Source organism: Monodelphis domestica, chromosome 1 (genome assembly GCF_027887165.1).
Source record: "Monodelphis domestica isolate mMonDom1 chromosome 1, mMonDom1.pri, whole genome shotgun sequence".
Classification (NCBI taxonomy): domain Eukaryota; kingdom Metazoa; phylum Chordata; class Mammalia; order Didelphimorphia; family Didelphidae; genus Monodelphis; species Monodelphis domestica.
This window is the reverse complement of record NC_077227.1, coordinates 250,610,011-250,632,168: the sequence shown is the minus strand read 5'-3', so window position 1 is coordinate 250,632,168 and position 22,158 is coordinate 250,610,011. Positions and strand designations below refer to the sequence as shown.

Sequence of the window (22,158 nt, the reverse complement as noted above, 5' to 3'; positions counted from 1 at the left end):
AACACATGCATCCTATTTACTTTTAAGCCCTAACTAAAATTCTACTTTTTCTGGAAGACTGCCCCAACCTTTTTTTTATTTCTGGTGTGTTCCCTGTGTTAATTATTTCCTATTCATCTTGAATCCAGATCACTTTGTTTTATATTTATTTATATACTTTCTCTCCCAGTAGACTGTAAGTTCCTTGAGGCAGGGACTATCTTTTGCCTCTTTTTTGCAACCCCAGTGCTTAGCTAAGTGACTGATACAAAGTAAATGCTTAATAAATGTTTACTGACTGATTGATATCTCTTTCTCTCTCCATATATACATAGCTAAAGATAAATATACAGACGATAGAGATAAAGAAAGAAAAACCTAGGAACAAAAAATAATTAAAGTTAATACATGCATCGTGTTAACTTTTAAGTAAGAAAGAATGGAAGGAAGGAAGGAAGGAAGGAAGGAAGGAAGGAAGGAAGGAAGGAAGGAAGGAAGGAAGGAAGGAAGGAAGGAAGGAAGGAAGGAAGAGAGGAAGGATGAGAGGGAGGGAGGGAGGAAGAGAGGAAGGAAGGAAGAGAGAAAGAAATGGAGACTTTTGTTAATTATGTTGAAGGCTATTATAATGAGCTTTTAAAATAGGATGTTATGTTTTTAACTTCTTTATTTTTGTCTTTCAATCACCAAACACTTATTTAGTACTTAGCATGTCAACCATTCTTCCAAGTGCTGGGGATATATGGAAAAGAAAAAGCAGTTCCTGCCCTTAGGGATCTTACATTCTAATGGGGGGCTTCTCTTTGTGAGAGTTTGTGTGTGAAGGTAAGGCTAGGCCTGGCAATGGGGATGAAATGACTTGCCTAGGATCACAGAAGCAGGCAGTATGTGAGGACAGATTTGAACTCAGGACTTGAGTTCTCTATGCCTGGCTCTCAATCCACTGAGTCACCTAACTGTCCCTGAGATAATATTTGTAAGTTGCTTACTTAGCACATTGACTGCCACAGAGTAGGTATAATTAATAATTGTTTACTTCCTAGAAGTCAAAATCTTTATACCAGTATTCTAGGTCCTCTTAAGCTAGCCCTAACTTAACTTTCCAGTCTTCTTTCCCATTAACTCACATAAACACACTCAACAATCCCCAAATTTTCAAATATAATCAATAAGAATTTAATAAGCACCTACTATGTCTAACACTCCTTTAATTTTCATACTTACCTGCTTTTGCTCATTCTTTCTGTCTGGAAATTCTTTTTGCTCTCCTATCTTGAACTATTGAAATCATATTCAATCTTTAAGTCTCAGCTTAGAAGCTTTTATGGATTTGTTTAGCTGAAATATTCTTTCTCCCCTAAATTCCCATGGTACTTTGTTTAATCTTCTCTCATGGCACTTATTACACATTAGTCACATTTTTTCAGAGTATAAGTGACCTCAATAACCATCTGGTCCAGTCCATATCCAAAGAGAGAATTTCTATTTAAAAAAATATACCCAAGTGGTCATCTAGCCTTTACTTAAAAATCAATCACCAGTGAAGGAAAACCCACTAATTCCATTTTTGGACAGCTCTGTTTATTAGGATTTTTTCCCCCTTGACATTAGGGCCTAAATTTGCTTCTTTGCCACTTTCATCTGCTGCTTCTATGTCTCTTTTTTGGAGTCAAAATAAACAATTCCATCCAGTCTTCCACTTTCCCACTTGATAGCCTTTCAATAGATTGAATACAACTGTCAAATGTCACCTTAAAATCAAATGTAATAATATTTGTAAAATGCTTTGTACTTTGTGAGGCATACAGTAAGCATTTAAAAAAAGCTTGATCTTTCCATCTGTCTCTAGTTCTTAAGGCTTAGCATCCCTCATTTTAATATGGCATAAAATGGAGTTCTTTCACCATTCTGGTTGACCTTATCTTGACAATCTCCCACTTAAAGAGGCAGCTAAGTGGTACAATGGGTATCATGCTAGACCTGAAAGTTCAAATCCAGTCTCAGACATTTACAGGCTATGTGACTTGGTAAGTCATCCTCTGACTGCCTCAATTTTGACTATAAAATTGGGATAATAACATCATCTACCTTACAATATTGTTGTGAGGATCAAATGAGATGGTATTTGTAAAGGGTTTAGCACAGTCCCTGGCACAAGACTAGGTGCTTAATAAGTGATTGTCCCATTTTCTTCCTTGCTCTTCCCTCAAAGATGTGCTTCCTAAAATATTGGACCTAGAACTGAACACAACATTGGATTTTGCCATCTTAGCAGAGAGGGAAGTATTAGGACTGTGACCTCTCTAGTTAAGGATACAATGCTTTTCTTATTTAAGAATCTGATTGTATAAAAAATTTTGACCATTATTTTCTACAGGTGATTCATGTATTTGAAGGCTGCTAAATTCACCAATTTTTTTCAGATGAACTCACTTTTTAACTATTCTTTCTCTTATACTAATGTTGTCTCGAGTCAAATATAAGACTTTATATTTGCCCCTATTAAATTTCATCATAGTAGGTTTAGCCTTAGTAGATTCATTAGTGTGCCAAGATTTTTTTGGATCCTGGTTCTATCATCTAACCTCTTCCTTTTTTCTCCAGGTTTGTGACATTTACAAATTTGATAAACATACAAAGTATGCCTTTAGCTAAGTAACTCATCAACACTTAGTTGGCAAAGATCCAAGCTCTGAACTTTTAGGAAACTCTCCTAAAGACTTGCTTCAAAATTGACATAAAACTATTATCACTGAGTCAGGGCATTCAACTACTACTAAATCTATTCTTATCTTTTCCACATGAGTAGTTATGAGACTTTTGATCAAAAGATTTCTTGAAATTTAGGCAAATTTTATCAATCACATTCCTATTCTCTAGTAGCTTAGAAACCTTTTGGATAAAGGAGATGAGACCAGTCTGGGCATGAGCTGCCTATGAAGAAGCCAAGCTGGTTCATTTTGATAACCACTTACTTTTCTAAATGTCTATTAACTGCCTCTTTCCTTTTTAGGATTTTTCCATAAATTAAAATCAAGTGATCTGGCAGATTATATTCTTTTCTTTCCAGGACATTTGCTCTTTTCCAGTCCTAAAATATCTCTCTAGGAAATGGTTTCCATGTCTTTTTTCTCTACTGAAATTTTAAGTCCTCTGAGGTTGGGAACTCTAACACATACATATAGGTTTTTATGGGTATGTGTATATTTAATGCAATTTTGCATATTTATATATTTGCCCATTAAATTTCATCTTAATAGATTCAGCATCAGTAGATTCAGATATGTATATCTGTAATTATGTATCTATATGTGTGTGTGTGTACAATGCCTGCCACAGAGTCTTAGATGTAAGAAGCACCCTAAAAAGTATATTAGATAAGTGAATAAGTTGTATTGTGAACTTAAGTAAGAAACAAAACAGAACTCATGAAAAGAATTCTCATCATGTTACACTTTTTTACTTTGGGGCGAAAGGTTTTCATATGTTCTTTCATAGACAGTTCCTTAGCAAGTGTTAGATAACAGACAAGGTTAAGGTCTAATAACAGGATTGGCTACTGGGCAAAGTTAAGAGGGGTTTGAGAGCCTACCTCTTCTCACTAGCATCTTCTAAAGATTTTCAGTGCACTTTGTATTCTGTAGGTCAACAAATACCTGATGGTGGAAATCTCTCTGCTCCTGTTCCTCCTATTTACTAGAAAAGGAGAAATATACATGCGAATACTACTAAAGTTTTGCCACATTTACTCATAGTATACTTTACTCTAAGATTTACTATTCTAAGATACAAAAGGAAAGTAGCAAGGTCTGTATTTATTATACATCCACTATGTCCAAAGATACTTGACTTAGTTCTGAGGATACAAAGAGAAAGATTAAAGAATCTCTGCTATCAGAAAGCTTACATTCTACTTGAGGAGGTGAGATGTAACTCATGTAGAGATGAGAAGGGTATTTTAGAGCCAGCACTAACCTGGTGATGAGGGTTCATTATTAATATTTTTTCTCCTCTGTCTTAGAATCTCTATTATGTATTGGTTGAAAGGCAGAAAAGTAGTAAGGTTTAGGCAATGGTAGTTAAGTGACTTTCCCAGAGTCACATAGCTAGGAAGTATCTGAGGCCAGATTTGAACCCAGGACCTCCCTTCTCCAGGCCTGCCTTTCTATCTATTGAGCCATCTATTTGCCCTCTGTTAAATTTTCAATATAAGTACTCACTCCTTGGAAACTGACAAACTCAGCAAATCATGGCTTGAATTATTGTTCTGTTGATCAATAAAGAAAATATTATAATGCAGATTAAACTCAAAAGTGTGTCATGCATGATTTCTATTTTCCCTTCAGAGATCTGGTTCTTAAACATTTACCAAAACACCACTGTTTAGATAAGTAAAATTAAAGCCTAACATAAGAAAAATTCAATATGGATAGAGCTCTAAAAAATGAGAGGATCAGGAAAGGAACCTGGGATTATAAGAGTTGGATGTTGGAAGGGAGAAGATTCTAAGAATGGGAGGGAGTATCAAGACAAGGAGACGGGAGATAAAAATGTTGAAAAAGAGGGGATGGGGAAGGAAATATGAATTATATAGTACCTACTATATACCAAGAACTATATTAAGTGCTTTATAAATATTACCTAATATAATTTAAAAGACTAAGAAAGGAAGCTTAAAAAATACCTGGGAGGCAGTTGTTATTTTGATCTTCATTTTACAGGTAAGGAAACTGAGGCAAACAGGATAAGTGACTTGCCCAACAAGGTCACACAACTTGTAAGTGTCTAAGATGGGGAGATGAAGTCACATATTTCTGGCTCCAGGTCCAACACTCAATCCACTGAAACACCTGACTTTATAAGAATATAGAGTCTGTGTGACAGTCAATGTCAAGGAGTCAGTCTGGAAAAATTGTCCCAGTAGTCAGGAATAAAAAGAAAATATGGTTTCTCTGATTGTCTCTGTCTTTCTCTTTTTTTCTAATATAATTTTCTTTTCTCTTTGACAGAGGCTTCCATCCTGAGCTATGATGGCAGCATGTACATGAAGATTATCATGCCTATGGTCATGCACACGGAGGCCGAGGATGTGTCTTTCCGTTTCATGTCCCAGCGTGCTTATGGCTTGCTGGTTGCCACCACTTCCAGGGATTCAGCTGACACTCTACGCCTGGAGTTGGATGGGGGTCGAGTCAAGCTCATGGTTAACTTAGGTATCGTATGAAGAACCTCCGCCGCTCAATTTGGGCTTGTGTTATATTTCTTTCTCTTCATTTTTTTTCCAATTGGTTTAATTGGATTGGTTTCCTTCTATTTGTTTGTTTTGTTTTTTTTTTTTTTGAAATGTTAGCTGCTTAAACCTTTGTTAAAAAAGCCAAGCATACTTAAAAAAAAAAAAAACTAAACAACAACACCTCTCTGTGTTGCTGCATGAAGTTTTGATGTCAATTCTGGTTATGGATAGTGTGATTTCTTTTTTACTAATGTCTTTGTTTTTATTTTTTTTAAGTTTCCTTTCTTGGTCTTTTGAATCGATTAGCTTTGTGTAAGACATGCTACTTTGGTCCATCTTTTGATCAGTCACCTCCTCATTAAACAGCCTCCTTGGTCACTACCCAAAACAGTCCAAAATGAGGGCAAAGAGAAGTCAGGAAAAAAGTGCCTCGAGGCAAAAGTGAGACCTAGGAATAGGAGAGATCCAGTCTGTGTAGATCCAGAGGGTGATGCGTCATTTTTAATTGCCACAATGTGTGCCAGAAAAGGCTGGTGGTTTAATGACATATGTTCCTTTTCACATATATTCTGCAAGAGGTAGAGGAGTGATTTGACAAGCCTATGACTTTTGACTGAATTATTATATAAAATAGGTATTTGCTGCCATTCCCTGTGACTGATCTATCAACCAACAGCACTTTGTGATAAGGTGCTCTACTGTCAACTCTCTCCCACCACTGTATTATCTTCAAATAATATACATGCATTATTCCCTAGCACTGTTCAGTGGCAACAGAATGGATTCTGGGAGTTGTTCAAGCTCTATTCTTCCACCTGTACTTACCTCTAGCAGGAATCTTTTGGGATTCAGCCATTAATGTCATGACCTTCCATTGAATAATTTTTTTTTTTGCACTTTTTGCATCAGCTAATTTCTAAGATATGTAATGGTGATGACCATTGGTTTTGGAGAAAAATATGCTCTGATTCTATTTCCACTCACCAGAAAGTCTTTTACTGAATTTCTGGAGAATCCTACTTAGACCATCTATTCAGTGTTGTATAAAGGTTGAAATATATGAGGAAGATAGACCTTCTTGGGTCTTTATGTTAGGCACCTGGCTACTTGAAGATTTCATTGACAAGATCTGTAAAATATATGAATAAATGAAAGCTGACTTTTACCAACAGAGTTTCTAGGTACCAAATGCCAAACTATATACCTAAACTCCAGATGATCTCTTAGGATAATATAATATAGTTTAGAGTTGGTGCCAGTCTGATCAAGGTTAGCTAGTATCATAGAGACAAAGTAAATTAGAATTTTAAAATATATAGGAAACAAAGGACTGTTTTGAGTAGTGATTCATTCATTTACTATGTGTGCATTATTTCCAGTTTTCAACTTTTAGAGTAAAATGTATTTTTCCCCAAAATCATTTAATACCCATTGGTTCCATGTCTCTTTTTGTTATTGTTGGGGTTTTATTTTACTCTGCTAGTTTTTTTCTCCATATATTTGAGTTCTTGAGCTCTTCCCCATCAACCATGGTAAATCAAAAGATGGTATTCAACCCTTCAAAGGCCCAAAGCCTGCGGCCCGCATAGTAAACAGCCCTGAGAACAAAGTGTACTGAGCAGCCTGCAGGGGGCAGTCATACCCCAGCCTATTGCCACCTCCTTTTTCCCAGCCACCCTCCTCCTCCTCCAAAAAAAAAATAAATAAATAAGGAAAAGGCAAAGAAAAAAACTATTTAAATTAAGAATCAAAATTTCTGTTTATCTCCACAGTAGAGAAAGGAACAACAAAAAAATAAAGTCAGACTCCCCACCACAAAACAAACAAAAATATGAATTCCATTTTAAAATAGGATGAGGATGAAAGGATGATTCATATCCACAGGGACCTCTTATTTAATGTTTGTTTTGTAAAGATTATCAGGCCAGATGTGACAGATCTCACATCTAAGCTGAGAATGATTGGAAGGAGAGAGGGAGAGAGACAGACAGAAATACACACACACACACACACACACACACACACACACGTATACCCAGAGACTAAGTCACAGCTCCTATAGACAATCTGAGATCTTTTTTTTTTTCATCTTTCAAACTAAGGCAAGCAAGAGAATCAAGAGATGAGCAGTTACTTTCTGACTATTTTTTACCCTTCTATTCTAACTTTGGGGTCAGGGAATTCTCTCATTTCTTGAGCTTTTTCACCTTTGATTCATCATATACATTCCCATTCTTAAAATGAGTCTTCTTGCCTTGGGTAGTTCCACAAGGACACAGACTTAGTGCTCACCATTGCCTGAGAACTGGATACTTTTGGGAAACAAAGCATGTTTTCTTTCTTTCCTAAAGAAATGGTGTTTCTAGAACACCAAGGTCTGTGTTCTTTTTTTCTATTCAAAGTACGAGCATTTAAACATAACTTAAACATAATCAAAGACTTTCTTATAAGCCTTCTTTCTGTTCTATAATTACATTTGTAGTTTATTATTTTTTATCAGTCAAGAATTCCATTTTTCTGTCCCCAAAGCCTAATGGCCCGTGATTGCTCTGAAGAGACCTCACATTCACCCTGCATGCCTTCACCACCTCTCTTTGGGCTGTGTCATGCTGAAATAAAACAAATGCTATTTGTTGAATCTAAGTTACCTGAGAGAAAGGGCTGTTTCATTTTTTACTTTATATCCCTAGTATGCAGCATAGTCCATTGCACATAAGAGACACAAAAAAAGTTTGCCTATGAACCCACACATTATCTCCACAACCCTCTGGAAGGACTATTGAGATCCATTCTCCAGTGGGGTAGACACTGGAGGAGGTTCAAGATATTTCATAAACTGCAAATAAATGTTTCTGTTAGAATATCCCTTGAAAATTAAACTTGTTGAATACTTTTTTATCTTATCACCTTTTTGGAAAAATGTAGTAGGTAGAAACATTTACATGATGATTTCATCCATATCTCATTCTAAAACCAAGTGGCGTGGGAAGAAAAAAAAAACTCAAATTCTCCTGATTTGTTTAAAAAACAAAAAGGAATGAACAAATATCAAATTTCAGAAGCTATTGAGAGTTTCTGGAAAAGTGATTTGCCTAAAATAAATTCTGTGAGTTTGGATTCCCCATTTTCCGATGATTCATAATCCATTCAGATTTCATATCTGTACAGGTCATTTTGACCTAAAAGAGTGATGGGCCCCAAAATGATAGCTAGAGATTAAGATACCTCAGTATCATTCTTCCCTCTCTCTTATATTCCTTATAATATAATGTAATATGTTCCTTGATGTCATTTGAAAGAATAAATCATTAGCCAGTCTTGAATCATTCAAGTTTCAAGCCTGAAATTTGTTTCAAAGCCCCTTTACTTCAAGTAGCCCATTCTACATGAACCAGAGTGGAATATAACATGAGATATATATGCTCCCTTGGCATTCTTTCCCCAATAATTCTTACTTAAGATTGTATGGAAGAAAAATTTTAAAAAAGAATATATGAAAGCCAAAAGACAATATAGCATAGCCTCATGGTTTCATTGTCTCTCTCCCTCTGTATTTCTCCTCCTCCCAAACTCAGTCATATTTTTTCTATGTAGATTAGGAGGAAAGGGTATTTATTCAGCCTTATGGGATGGTACAAAATGAAATATTAAAATCCCTCACAACTTCATGCCCACCTCACTCTCCCTTACCCACAGTCTTCACCAAGGGGTAGAGCCGCCACTGTATGGTGATCGTACCAAATGCTCCAGGGCTGTTTGCTCCCACTTTTCTGTTGCGGTTGACGACACATGACAAACCTAATCGCATGAAACCAAACCCAGATTTTCTCAAGAGATGTAAATCCCTTTTATTCCCTCTCCCCAGGATGATTGGCTATTCTAAATTGTTCTAGTCAAATTTGTAATTTGTCACCCTTGATGTCCCTTTCCCTATAAAAGAGTTAAAATGATGTGATGACAGTCTCTGACTGTACTCCCCCAAAACATGTGACATTTTAATGTTGAAGTAGAGCAAGAGTCTTAACTGCCTTTTATTTTATTGTTCCCCCAATATTCTTTAAAACAAAATAAAACAAAACAAATGACATTAAAAAACCCTTCCCCTTTCCTTAGAATATTTCCCTTTCTTTTTAATCTCCTCCTGTACTTTCATCCATTACAACACTGATTACCATTTACATTGCATAGTATCATGGCACCATTCCTATTGGATAATATGGTGGTAAATGAGTCTTTTTCCTAGCCATCCCTGCCCAGTCCCCTGTATTAGCATTTAGAATAATGGTGAGTAAAGACATCCAATGACATAGAGATCCAATGAACCTACACAGGAATATTTGAGCATGTAGGCTCACAACCCCCCCCTCCAAAAAAAAGGTCAAGGGCCTTTAAAATATATATAAAGCCTTTTTGTCCCTGATACTTAAAGTCACTTATTTGACTCCCATTGTCACTGCTTTCTTTACAGACAGATCTAGGTAGATCAATTGAAATAATTGATCAAGGACCCTCAGAACTGCCTCCACATTTACCTGCCTCATCTTCTCTCTGAATGCTATGGAAACTTCATTTGGACAGAGCATTCAAGTAGCAAGATGAGGATGGTTTCTAGTGAGGGGTCTTGTCTAGGGGTCCTTGAAGTCCCCCAAAATGAACTAGTTAACTCAATCAAGAATGACAATGCCCAGTAACTCCCCTTACCATTCCCCTCCCCAGTCCCTTAACTCTCTGAAATCTGGGATGGGCGTTTGTGTGGTTAGCTGTTTGCAAGTGGCCATTTTATGATAGGAAATGACCAGGTGGTATTAACCCTTTCCTTACTTTATGACTAATGGCAAAATGCCAATGAAACTTGTTAGAACTTTTGTGGGGTGATGTAGGGAGAGGGAGGGAATTTGTGTTTAGGAAAAGAGAAAGGGTTAAATACTTCACTGTTGAGCCTCATAGGCAGAATTTTTTTGGGGGGTCAGGATAAAATGTGTCAGACAGATGATGTACCTATGGGATAATAATACCAATACTAATAAAAATAGTTTTAGGGCTGCTTTTAAAGATAAAATGTAGATAAAGAGGAGGGGTATAACTTGCATTTGGTGGGGGGGGATTGTGCCTCATTTTTCAAGGTGTATTTTAAAATTAATATTTCAAGTTGAGGTTTGAGAAAATACATAAATGCTTAGATTTTCTTCAAAAGAGAAACATACTCTGTGTCTATGTGTGGATATATATGTATATCAGTATATATCTCTATACATATGTGTATATATGTGTATATATATATATGTATTTGATTTTTCTATATAATATACTGTACATATACACCCACCCTTAAATTTGTACATACTGTATATATATAAAATGGCCACATTTCTTGCGTGTGTCTGTCCCCGGAAGGGTGGACTGATTGTTTATGGATGTCTGCAGCTGTTACCTTGAAGGATGCAATTTCATCTTTCATTTATTTTTCCCCATCTAGACTGTATCAGGATAAACTGTAACTCCAGTAAGTTTTCCCTCAAGTTTCATTTTGTTCTTTAAAAACAAAAACAAAAAGACTGAATTTATTTTGTTTGCGGTTTTATGAGCTGTTTTTGATTTGAATTTTCTTTTTCCAGCTACAGAGTTGGGTGGGACCTGGGGCTAACAAAATGAAAAATTACTGGTATGGGAGGGTAAGAGCTACTCAGGGTATACTTTCTTGAATGGGACTGGTGCCTTCCTCTTATTCACTGTTTGCTACACTCTGAAGAAGAGGAGTGGAAGATACCTGAATAATGCAATAAATTGAAAACTAACTTAAATGGTTATTTGTTACCTTTGGAAAATGCTCCTAAGGGGTTGGTAGAAAGCAACTGCTGCAATAGCCATGTACTTCTCCACTACTAAAAAAAAAATTAAGAGAGATAAAATAAGGTTCATGACACAGATGGTGGCTGCTGAATCTAATATATCTTCATTGGCTTTTGCCTCTTTGGTGGATTCTCAGGCTGGTGGGGAAAAAAAAAATCATTTGTCAGGAATGGACTACTTTCACCCAAAGACATGGTAGTTTGGCAAAAATAATTTTAGTTTATTCATTTGATTACTCCACCCTAAATCTCAGCATATCTTTTCTCCTTCTTTTTGATGTTGTGAAATCTTTTTTTTAAAGGAAGTTTCTTGATGGGTAGGTTGAAAACCTGCCAGTTGTAGGGACAAAGAGGAAGTTTAGCTTGCAACACTGAAAAAATGATAGAGAATGAGAATATATGGGTCATGGATGAGAGATAATATTAAATTGTGGAAAAAAAGAAAAGAAAAAATTAAGTACAGGGAGTTAAATTCCTGTTCTCAAATTAAATAATCAGATAGACTCTTTCATGTCCTGTCAATTTCCTGATATGACCAGAGATCTCTGGGAAGAATTGAAGGAAAGAAGGAAGGAAGGAAAGAATGAAGGAAGGAAAGGAAGGAAGGGGAGGAAGGAAGGAGGGAAGGAAGAAAGGAAGGAAGGAAGGAAGGAAGGAAGGAAGGAAGGAGGGAAGGAAGAAAGGAAGGAAGGAAGGAAGGAAAGGAGAGAAGAACAGAGGAGAGGAGAGGAAATCCCTCTTCTTTTGAATTGTTTTTTCCATTGTGCTAAAGTCTAGATTATTAAAATTTTTAATCATAGGTAATATATAGGGGAGCTACTATGAATGGCAGAGGGCTATATCTCAAGTCCTATTTTCAGGGAATTTAACAAAAAAAAAAAAGACAACAAAATACGTACAACTCAAAGAAAATGTTCAGAGTGTTCTGTATGTCTTAATTGTTCTTTCAAATATTTTAAGCAATGCCCTATTTATGATATTTTAAACATTTTTAATTAGCCCATTTATTTTTTGATATTACATAGGTTATTTTAAAAGTTTATTAAGGTTTAAATTTTTTTCCTCCAATCTGTAGTACAAATTATTATTTCCTAGCTAGCATTAGACAACTATTTTAAAAGAAGCAGCATATTTTAAGGAACTCATGAGATTTTTGACTAGGAAAAGAAATCTTTGCTTTGTTTGTTCTATCTTTCCACACTTTCCATTGAGATAAATTTTTCCTATATTTTTTTCTAAAATCTATATAAATTGGACATAATTCAACTTTCAGGTTCCTCATTTGGACAGATGGTGTTTTTCTTGTAACTTCACATGTGTCATTGTGCTTCTTGTATGTGAATTAAAGATTTCTATTAAGGACCAATTAGAAAAAAATGTTTTAAAGAACCAATTAGTTCAGTTTTAAAAAAGAAAAGTTAACAGTACAGCAATATTCTAACTTGTATCCAAATGCATTTGTGAATGTTTACTTTGATTCATGATTTAAGTAAAAAACCAAGTTTAGATGTTAGAAATAATTTTGAAAAAATAGGTTGTTGTTTTTTCAATGATTTAAATGAGATAGAAAATATCTAGTGAGGAAACTCCCTCTACCAACAAAAATTTGAAACTTTTCTGAAACTTTATTGCCTTAGAGAACAGTCTAGCACTCTGAAAGATTACATAGCCTGTTTGTAAGAGACAGGACTTGACTTCTATTCTCCTTGACTCTGGGAGGATAGCCTTATCCAGGACACCCTTTTAAAATTACCATCATGAGCTTCTAATTTTGAGGCTCCTGATTATTAAAATGGGTCCCTAGAGTTGCTTATGCAGGTCTGGATAGAGGCACCTAGACAGAGGGTAGACAAAAATTGAGAACTTTTCTGTGCTTTGATCTAGGATTTTGAAGGGCCAGTCAGTAGAAGTTTTGAAGGGGAGAGAAAGTCTGAGCTCAGGTACAGGTAAATAGAATTTCTGACTTGCTCTTTGACTTTCTCAGTCTTAATTCATAAAAGCTTCACATGAATACCATTATAAGTTTCTATGCCATATTAGATATATCAATAGGTATGTTTGATCACATGATCCTGCTTTTTGATAGCCAGGATGAAGGCTATAGAAAAATTCTGGATTGATTTTGATGTTGTGCCCTAGGTCAACATTATGCATAAATATCAGACATTTTCCAGAAGTTCTTTTGCATATTTTTCTGGCCCATCCATTTCCTTGAGAATTTATAGTCTTATAGTGAATGATAATAACACTTCTTTAACCCATTTATATTTTCCTAAATGTCATTTGTTATTGGCAAGTAGTTACTTCTAAGGCTTACTCTAATGGAAAGAAAAAAATGAATGAGAAGGCTATTTTTCAAGTGAAGAGAAGAAAAAATTGGCTATTATATAGAACAATGAGCCCTGAATAATGAGGGATATTTTCTTCCTTCTTGTCTTACCATGTTATTGATGATTACTTTGATAGTCAATAATTTTATCTATAGCCCATTCATGAGGAGAATTCTATCATCCCCTGCTGTTTGTTTCTAGATTTAGCCTCCTCTCTCATCTCATCTCTTCACTCACTTGACCTATATTGTCTATAAACACTGATATCTGATACAGAAAATTTTTTCTTGAACCCCACACCACCACACATTTTAGTGAGGGAATAAATCATTGTCTTTGGTTGAAAAGTTCTTATTTCTGGTTTATATTGCCAGGGATTGATGTATATGATAAAAATGAATAAGATGAGTATTGCCTATCAGTGGTGTCAAACTCAAATAGAAATGTTCCCTGCAGATCTCACAGACAATCACAAATTAATGTTCTCCGAGTTTTATTATATTTTTATTTGTTTTGTTAAATATTTACCAGTTATATTTTAATCTAGTTCAGGACATACTTGGGAGTTTTGTAGGCTGCATAGAGCCTTGTGGGCCTAGGTTTGACATTTCTGGATAAAAATAAAAATGTTGTAAAATCCTATGGAAGGGTAACAGAGTCAGCAGTCACCTCAGTGAAATGAACAATTCAGGTAACCTGGTAATATCATTTAAAAGAAAACAATGCTGCTCTTTGGAGGATAAATGAGGGGACTCTAATGAAAAAGAATACACAATTAAAAGGCACTAGATCCTAAAAATCTGATGGTGGCCTAAAAACCTGTAGAGATAATGGCAGGTAAGAACTTCTCTTTATTCTTATTTATGCACCTATTTGTTTAATATAAGAGAATTTTGGGACAGCTTTGCAGATTTCAGGTGAGTCCTTTATGTTTTACCTAACCCTCTCCTATTATTTCCTTTCTCTTATTCCCTTCAGTCTCTTTTGATTTAAATGACAAAGTGACCACTAACTCACTAGAAATAGATACCTTCATTTTGAATTATATATATTTATATGTGCATGGGAAATGTGTTCACAAAATTCATATTTAGTAAGCAAATATTACTCTTGTCTTCCATGATTCCTTTTTCTTTTCTTCCTTTTTTTCTCTGCCCATCTTTATAAGAAGCCCAAATGCTATATGTGAAGTACATGCATTTATTTAGTTATTTTGTAAAAAATGGAGGATGCATATATATGTGTGTATGTATATGTATACATATACATATACATTATATATTTGTATAGATGCATGAATCCCCCTCCTCTCACTGATAACACTTTCCACTTGAAGATCAGGTAATAGGGTTCTCTTGAAGATTTTCCAAATTTATATGTATTTGATATTTATGCCTTCTTCAAACAGAGGAGAGGGGAAATGGAGTGCCTCAGTGGGCAGAAAAAAAGATTATAAGATTTAGGCATCGTTGACATTACAAAAAACCAACTGCTAAGGAGGAGCTACTTGTTTTGGGCTTAATTTTGATGATTTTGTCCCACATCCATATGCTTTGTCACCCTTAAATCATAGCAGTGGGTCAATGTGTTATTATCCCTAAAAATTCTGATACTTTATGAGATATGAGATCTCTACATTTTACCTTGGCATGCAATTCTGTCCATTTTCTGATCATATCCAGTATTTCTGTTCTTGCCTCTAACTGTCTAGTGACTGCATTTTAACTTTTGACTTGAACTATGCGTCTTTAGTTTCTAAGATAGCTCCATTTTCCAGTCTTTTGGCAAGTAAAGGGATTGTGGGTGGTTCTAGCTTAATTTTAGATATGGTTAAGTAAGCCACCAACACCTACACTTTTTTATCAGGCTTTTCTGTCTCTGACTTGTGTGTGTGTGTGTATGTGTATGTGCGTGTGTGTGTGTGTGAGAGAGAGAGAGAGAGACAGAGACAGAGACAGAGACAGAGACAGAGAGAGACAGAGAGACAGACAGAGACAGACAGAGACAGACAGAGAGAGAGACAGAGAGACAGAGACAGAGAGAGACAGAGAGACAGAGAGAGACAGACAGAGAGAGAGAGTTCATCTTGGCTATAGAAAAAAATGCTTTATTATTATAGAATCCTAGAATTGGAAGGGACCCCAAGTAATCAACTAGCTTAGCAACACACTTCAGATTCTGAATCACTTATTTCTGAGCATTCCAATGGCTACCTTTCTCTTATTTTAAAAGATATCTTGAGTAAGAAATCTTACAATTTTGGTATCTGTCTGACTTTTTTGAGAAGCTTTCATCTATGTCAGTTTTAAAATAATAATCAATAACTAAATTTTATATTTTATAAAGTTTTATTAATAATAACTAAAACAAAAGAACTACCTGACCAGCCTGGTCACAGGTCCAAGAGAGGAAGAGGGAGGAGTTACAGCCACTTAAATACTATCACACAAAAATCAGGGACACAGGAAAATGGAACTTTGGGAAATACTAAGGGACTTCTGGGGGATGAAATCCAAAGGCTCAAAATCTCCATTTATACATAATCCCCCTGTGATTGTATTGGGAAACCAGTTTCCCCAAAAGGACCATGGAAACATAATCAATTTAAAAATTGCAATAATTTGTGGATAAAAGGAAAACAGAACAAAACCAATGATTACTAGGTTGATAAAAAGCCAATTTGGGGGCAGTCCCCTTTGGCATGAGAGTATACATTCAAAACAAAGGCATTTCAACCCCCCATAGTTCAATTCACATCCCAAAGTTCACTTTGGATCTTCTGGTGCAGCATGAGGCCTCTGCAGGCATCTATCTTCATGGTGCATTCTGGATTCTGGGAGGTAGCAAGTTTCTTATCCTAAAATTGCTCAAATTTAAATCAAAGTTCACAACAATAACTTGCCCCCCCCTTGGGGTGAATAATAACAAACACAGGGATCACTCAGGGATACATGGCTGAGTTATGAGGTATATGAATCAATTTGCAAAAGAAAAGAAAAACATGAAAAAATCCAAATAAAAGAGAAAAATAACTTGTGGATGAAATACAAAATGTAAAAGTCTTATGTCTAAAAAAATCTAAGTAAAGGAAAAACAAATCTATAACAGGTCCTTGAATCAGGGTCCAATTAAAATGATTTAAGAAATTATGTACTACCCAATCAGTAGTCAGGACTATAGAAAGTTTGCCAAATTATGAAAGACAGAAAAGGGACTAGTTTTCAGCAGCAAATGGGAGCCCAGATGGCAGCAAAAAGTAGGTGCTTGATAGAAGGTGGCTCAGAGGAAGTCCAGCCTCTGACATATGTCAAAATAACCGCAACCTTGAACCCCAAACAAGTTTTAGTCCTCTTGTCTTGGCTCAAAATTACATCAATCCCACTGGGATCTGGGTCTCTTTGACCTTGTGCTCCATAGGCAGTATGCAGTTGTTCTGTGCTTCTTTATCACTGTACAGTGGCTCTTTTGTGTATTCCTTTCTTATGGAATCAGACAGAATGATGAAGCAAAATCCCATTATTCTTTTAAAAAATCAATGACATTTTTATAGTCTAACGCTTTTTGGGTATGCATTAATATTAGAACAAAAGTATTTAAAACTTAAATTACTTCAAAATATAAAACAGATTTAAAGAAAAATCTCAATACTGTTGATGTGCTTCAAATACAAAAAGGAGAGAAAAAATAAAACTCAGATACTATATTGCACATGCAAGGAAAAACAATAATAAAAAAGGTTTAAAAATTAAAAATATATAGCTTAAAATCAGTGACACACTGTGTCAACCATGTGTGAGTACAAATGATGTTCAGAATAAAACAGTAACACAGTAGATAATGCACTTCAAAGAAGTACTAAAGTTTCCCAAATTCACAATAGCCCAGTTAATTACAATAGCAAACAAACCCCCTATTGTATTCCACATAAGTTGCTGTATGACATAAAAAAAAATCTGTGAACTGATGGGTATTTATCACAGTTTTTTTACAGATGTAGCAAATCTTTCAATCTTGGCAAACATTTTTAAACAAAGTAAAACTTATTTGCGTTTAGAACATCATCAAGAAATCTAGATGGTTCTGCTGGAAGTAAATTAAAATGAAGAGTTTTGCAGGAGCTCTTTTTTGGGGGGCTTCCTCATTCATATAAACACCTTGGTAGTAACATTTCTTTGTTTCTCTACCTTTAATATAACATTTTTATAATATGTATGCATATATAGATTTTAAAAATCATCCATTCAGAAACTGCTAGTTGCTAAAATTATTTCTGAAGACCCCTTAGAATTACCATTTAAATTCTTAGCTCATTAAATTTTCCAAAGGTTGCACACAATTTAGGCAGTGTTTTTTTTTTTAAATCTATCCATCATCATCTATTTGACAATTAACAAAGGCAACATGTGATCTTCAATGGATCTAGTGGCAAGGATTTTAGGCAAGATGGTCATGGGCTTATACAGTGATATTTTGTTCTTCAGCAAAGGGAAAGGTACAAATTAAAGATCAATATAGGCAAAACACAGTACTTTAAAATGATTCAGTATTACAGAAAGGTATTAACTAGATTAATACAGATAAACCAAAAAAAATTAAACCTTAAAGCAATCAGTAAATACAATAATATAAACAAAGGTGCAGGCAGGCAGTGAAGTCCAAATCCTTTTCACCAATCCCAATAGACTTGTTCACTATTATAGGAGGAAAATAAACTCAAAATATTTAGCAAGAAACTTCCAGATCTCTATTAAAGTTTCCTTCCCCTCCCCCCATATTTATTATCCATTTAGATTTCTTTTGTCAGTGCTCTGAATTTTTTTCATAGAAGCACAGGATAGAATCTCCACTCTGCAAGTTGAGAGCAGTTAGGCTTTTAGAACTTTGTCAAAATATTTCAGGTTGGTTTGTAGTTTAAACGGGCTAGTTGTGGCATATTCTTGAGGAGAAGGAAATAAAGTGGGAAATATCCAATGAAAATAAAAAGTCCCAGGAAAAGAATTAAGCAGATCCAAACTGCACTTTTTAGCTGTATCAACTCAAACTGTTATTTCAGAGTTTCAAACATGCTTTGCAATAGCATTTTTCCTGAAAGACGCTGAATGAGGTTCTTTTACCACACTGAAAAATGGCTAGGGCAGACTAGAAACACACATGTGGAGTGTGGAAAGGGATTGGAGCAGAAAGATTTTTATACCTCACCCTCTGTGGGAAAAAAATGGCTGGGATTGGTAGGCTTTTGTGGCGGGTCTGGTCTTCACAAGAGGAGGCTCCAGGCTGGGTGAAGAGCAGTGAGGAATGCTGGCCAAGCATATGGGCAGGAGAAACACCGAGCAGCGGCAAGAAGCAGGGTGGGGCAGGAGTGCAGGCACACCCCACCACTGGACCTCGTAGTGGGCAGCAACTGGGCAAAATTACTATCTTTACTGTAAGGCTATCTGCTCAAAAATTTTTGAGAATTCATAGTCTCTTCATGGTTGCCAAAATGTAGGTTTTTAAATTAATAATAAATAAATAAATATAATATTTTATAAATTATATTAATAACTAAAACAAAAGAACTACCTGACTTCAGCTCAGTCTCAAGTCCAAGAGAGGAAGAGGGAGGAGTTACAGCCACTTAAATGCCATCATGCAAAATCCGGGGATGCTGGAAAATGGAACTTTGGGAAATAATAAGGGACTTCTGGGGGATGAAGTCCAAAGGCTCAAAATCTCCATTTATACATCTAGAACTTGACCTTGCAACCCCAGGCTAATCTAGGTTTGAACTTCTTTCAAATTTGAGAATAACTTACTAACACCTTATCTGGAGTCATTCTTTGGATTCTACAGCAAGGCTACATGTTTCCCAGCAGTCATTGCAGCCTCATGGAAAAATGTATCATCTCTAAAACTGTTTTGGATTGTTTTTTATTAAATCATGTTTGTTACTCTTTTTTTAGTCCCTTTTAATTCCCCTTAAAAGTGCAGAGTGACAAAATAGACATAACTAGACTGATGTCAAAAATGGTAACAAGTCACTTACTAATTGGGAAAATTCAATCAACGAGAATTTAATATGAGCTTTCTTTGTGCAAAACATTGATGGAACTGAGTAAATAAGTCCATTGTATGATACAGTCCCTACTGGCAAGGAGCTTACTTTCTTTAATTAATAAATGTCAGTGTCAGAGGGAACTTTCTCATTTACAATTCTCTTCTTCTATGGTCAATTTGGAATGTCAGATGTGGATTTTTTTTTTCTTGTCACATATGTGCTAAGCCAGGCATTTTCCATTTTGTATTTCTTTAAATGTACTGTGGGATTTGGCAGGACCTAAAAGGAGCTACAAAAATCCTCCTGCAATTTGACCTGGTAATTCTACTCTTCAGAATATATCTCAAAGGGAAAAAAGCGGGAGAGGAGGCATAATTTGTACAAAGATGTTCCTACCAACTTTATGTATAACAGCAAAAAAAAAAAAAAAGATACCACCTAAATGCCCAACAATAGAAGACTAGCCAAGCAAATTATGTTATTAGAGTGATGGAAATATTATATAGCTATTCAAAATGACAGCTATGAAAAATGTATTATTGTTATGCTTTGATACTTCAATGGATCTATAATCTCACTGGATACTTCTTTCCCCCAATGGAGATAATAACCCATCTACACCTTGTCATCTTGGGTGATTATTGCTATGTGCTCTCATAAATCTCTTACATAGAATCTACACAGTTCATTGTGCTATATGCAAATAAATGCATGAATATATATATATATACATACACATACACACTTTTAAAAAACTAAATAAAAATGGTATTTACACAGTGAATACAAATCAGAGAATCCAGAAATGGAAGAGACATTGTCATTCAGCTATTTTTTAACTGTGTTCAAATTTTTGTGATCTCATTTGGGATTTTATTGGTAAAGATACTAGAGTTCCATTTCCTTTTCCAGCTCATTTTTATAGAAGAAGAAACTGAGGTAAACAGGGTTAAGTAACTTGTCCAGTTCTCTGAAGCTGGATATGAACTCAGGTCCTCCTGACTTCAGGGATGGTATGCAACAGAAATACCACTGTAACATATTTGGTAAGAGACCATTCAGTCTTCCTACTCAAAAAAACCCAATAAGACAATCTGTCACTTTTTATCCCATTCCACTTTTAGACACTTAAAATTTGAGGGAGTTTTGTTTTTATACCCTAGTTCTACCCCCTATTATGGAGTCTAAATTTGTTTCTTTGACACTTCCCACTATTACTACAGGTTTTTCTCTCTGGGATGAAAGAGAGCAGAAATAATTCCTCTCATGTGACAAATCTTCAAATACTTGAAGACAGTTATCATTTCTTTCCTGAATCTTCTTTTCATTAAAACTAAACTCCCCCAATTCTTTCAATATGGCACAGTGAGTATTGGTCCTTAGGTCAAAAAGAAAACTTTATCTTCCTGATATATCAAATCTGGCCTCAGATACTTACTAGAACCTGAGTAAGGCACTTAACTCTCTTTGACTCAGTTTACTCATCTATAAAATGAGCCAGAGAAGGAGATGGAAAACTACTACTGTATTTTTGCCAAGATAACCCCAAATGGAATCATGACAATTCATATGTGACTTTAAAATGACTGAACAACAACAAAATCTTTCAAACAATCCTTGCATGACAGATACACCATCCTGGTTGTCTTCTGAGTGCTTTTTTGTTTTTCAATATCCTTAAAATTTGGCACCTGATGTGACTGAAGTTACTCTGGAGTCTTCCAGGATTAGACAAAGATCTACCTCTGATGTTATGCAAAAATGAGGGAAGTGTTGAGGTCTCTAAGACTGCCTTCTCTTTTGAAATATCCACCAATGGGAACTGTTAAGGGAGGTTTAAAGAATGAAGTCTCAGGCCAATCAGAAAAAGAATATTTCTCTTTATTTTCTTGAAAAGCAAGAAATTTGTCCAAATTGTAATGGGACAAATCATGAATGTTCATTTGGGTTCATAGACCTCAAAGGTCCTTTCCATTTCTAAATCTATGATCTTATAATCCTGTTATTATAAAAGAATGCCCCAGAGAGGATAAATGAATTTATCCAGGGTCACATAGTGACCAAGTGAGAGATCAGGGATTTTTCTTTAAAATTATTCAAGTTCATAATACATATAAAATTGATTTTAAATATTTATACTGAGGAGATTTCCACTGTCTAATTAGCCACTCATCCTGGAGTCTTTTGGATAGTAATCAATTCTCCAACAATAATATGTCTCTTGATATTTTTGTCAACAAAAGTATTAGTGATTAGTGATCATTGTGATCTTTTTAAAAAAATCACCACTGACACTTCACATAGCATCTTTCTCACATATTCTTTAATTAATCCTCACATCATTATATATTTTGGTTCCTACTTTACAGACAACGAAATATAAGGTGAAGAGAGGGCAAGTTATTAGTCCAAGAGCATAGAGCAGAAAAATGGCAGAGAGGACAGTTACCTGACTCCAATTCTATGCCACTTTCTATAAATAGTTTCTTCCCAGTATCACAACTGACTTTGGTGGGGATTTTTTTAGTAAAACTCTATAGACTCTGAAATTCCCTCTAGATTACTAAATCATCCACATTGGTCCCCTGAAAGGTATTTATGAAAACAGTTGACTATTTTCTTTTGTAATATATAATAAGATATTAATATACCCTGGTATATTAACATATATTAACATAATTATTACCTTGTTTCAAAGGTTCTGTGTTTTTTCATACTATATGAGTTTTGTCC

The 22,158-nt window shown here is 35.2% G+C and overlaps 1 protein-coding gene across 13 annotated transcripts in view; it reads left to right on the top strand.

Moving 5' to 3' along the window:
• NRXN3 (neurexin 3) overlaps positions 1 to 22,158 on the top strand; it is a 2,159,162-nt gene that overhangs the window by 851,353 nt on the left and 1,285,651 nt on the right. For 9 of the 13 annotated variants that reach the window (XM_056820749.1, XM_056820726.1, XM_016428731.2 and 6 more), the window contains 2 exons: positions 4,986 to 5,189; positions 10,686 to 10,712. In XM_056820749.1, the coding sequence (XP_056676727.1) occupies positions 4,986 to 5,189; positions 10,686 to 10,712 (231 nt within the window). The remainder of the gene's footprint in view (positions 1 to 4,985; positions 5,190 to 10,685; positions 10,713 to 22,158) is intronic. The other 4 variants (XM_056820759.1, XM_056820715.1, XM_056820701.1 and 1 more) reach the window with 1 other exon arrangement.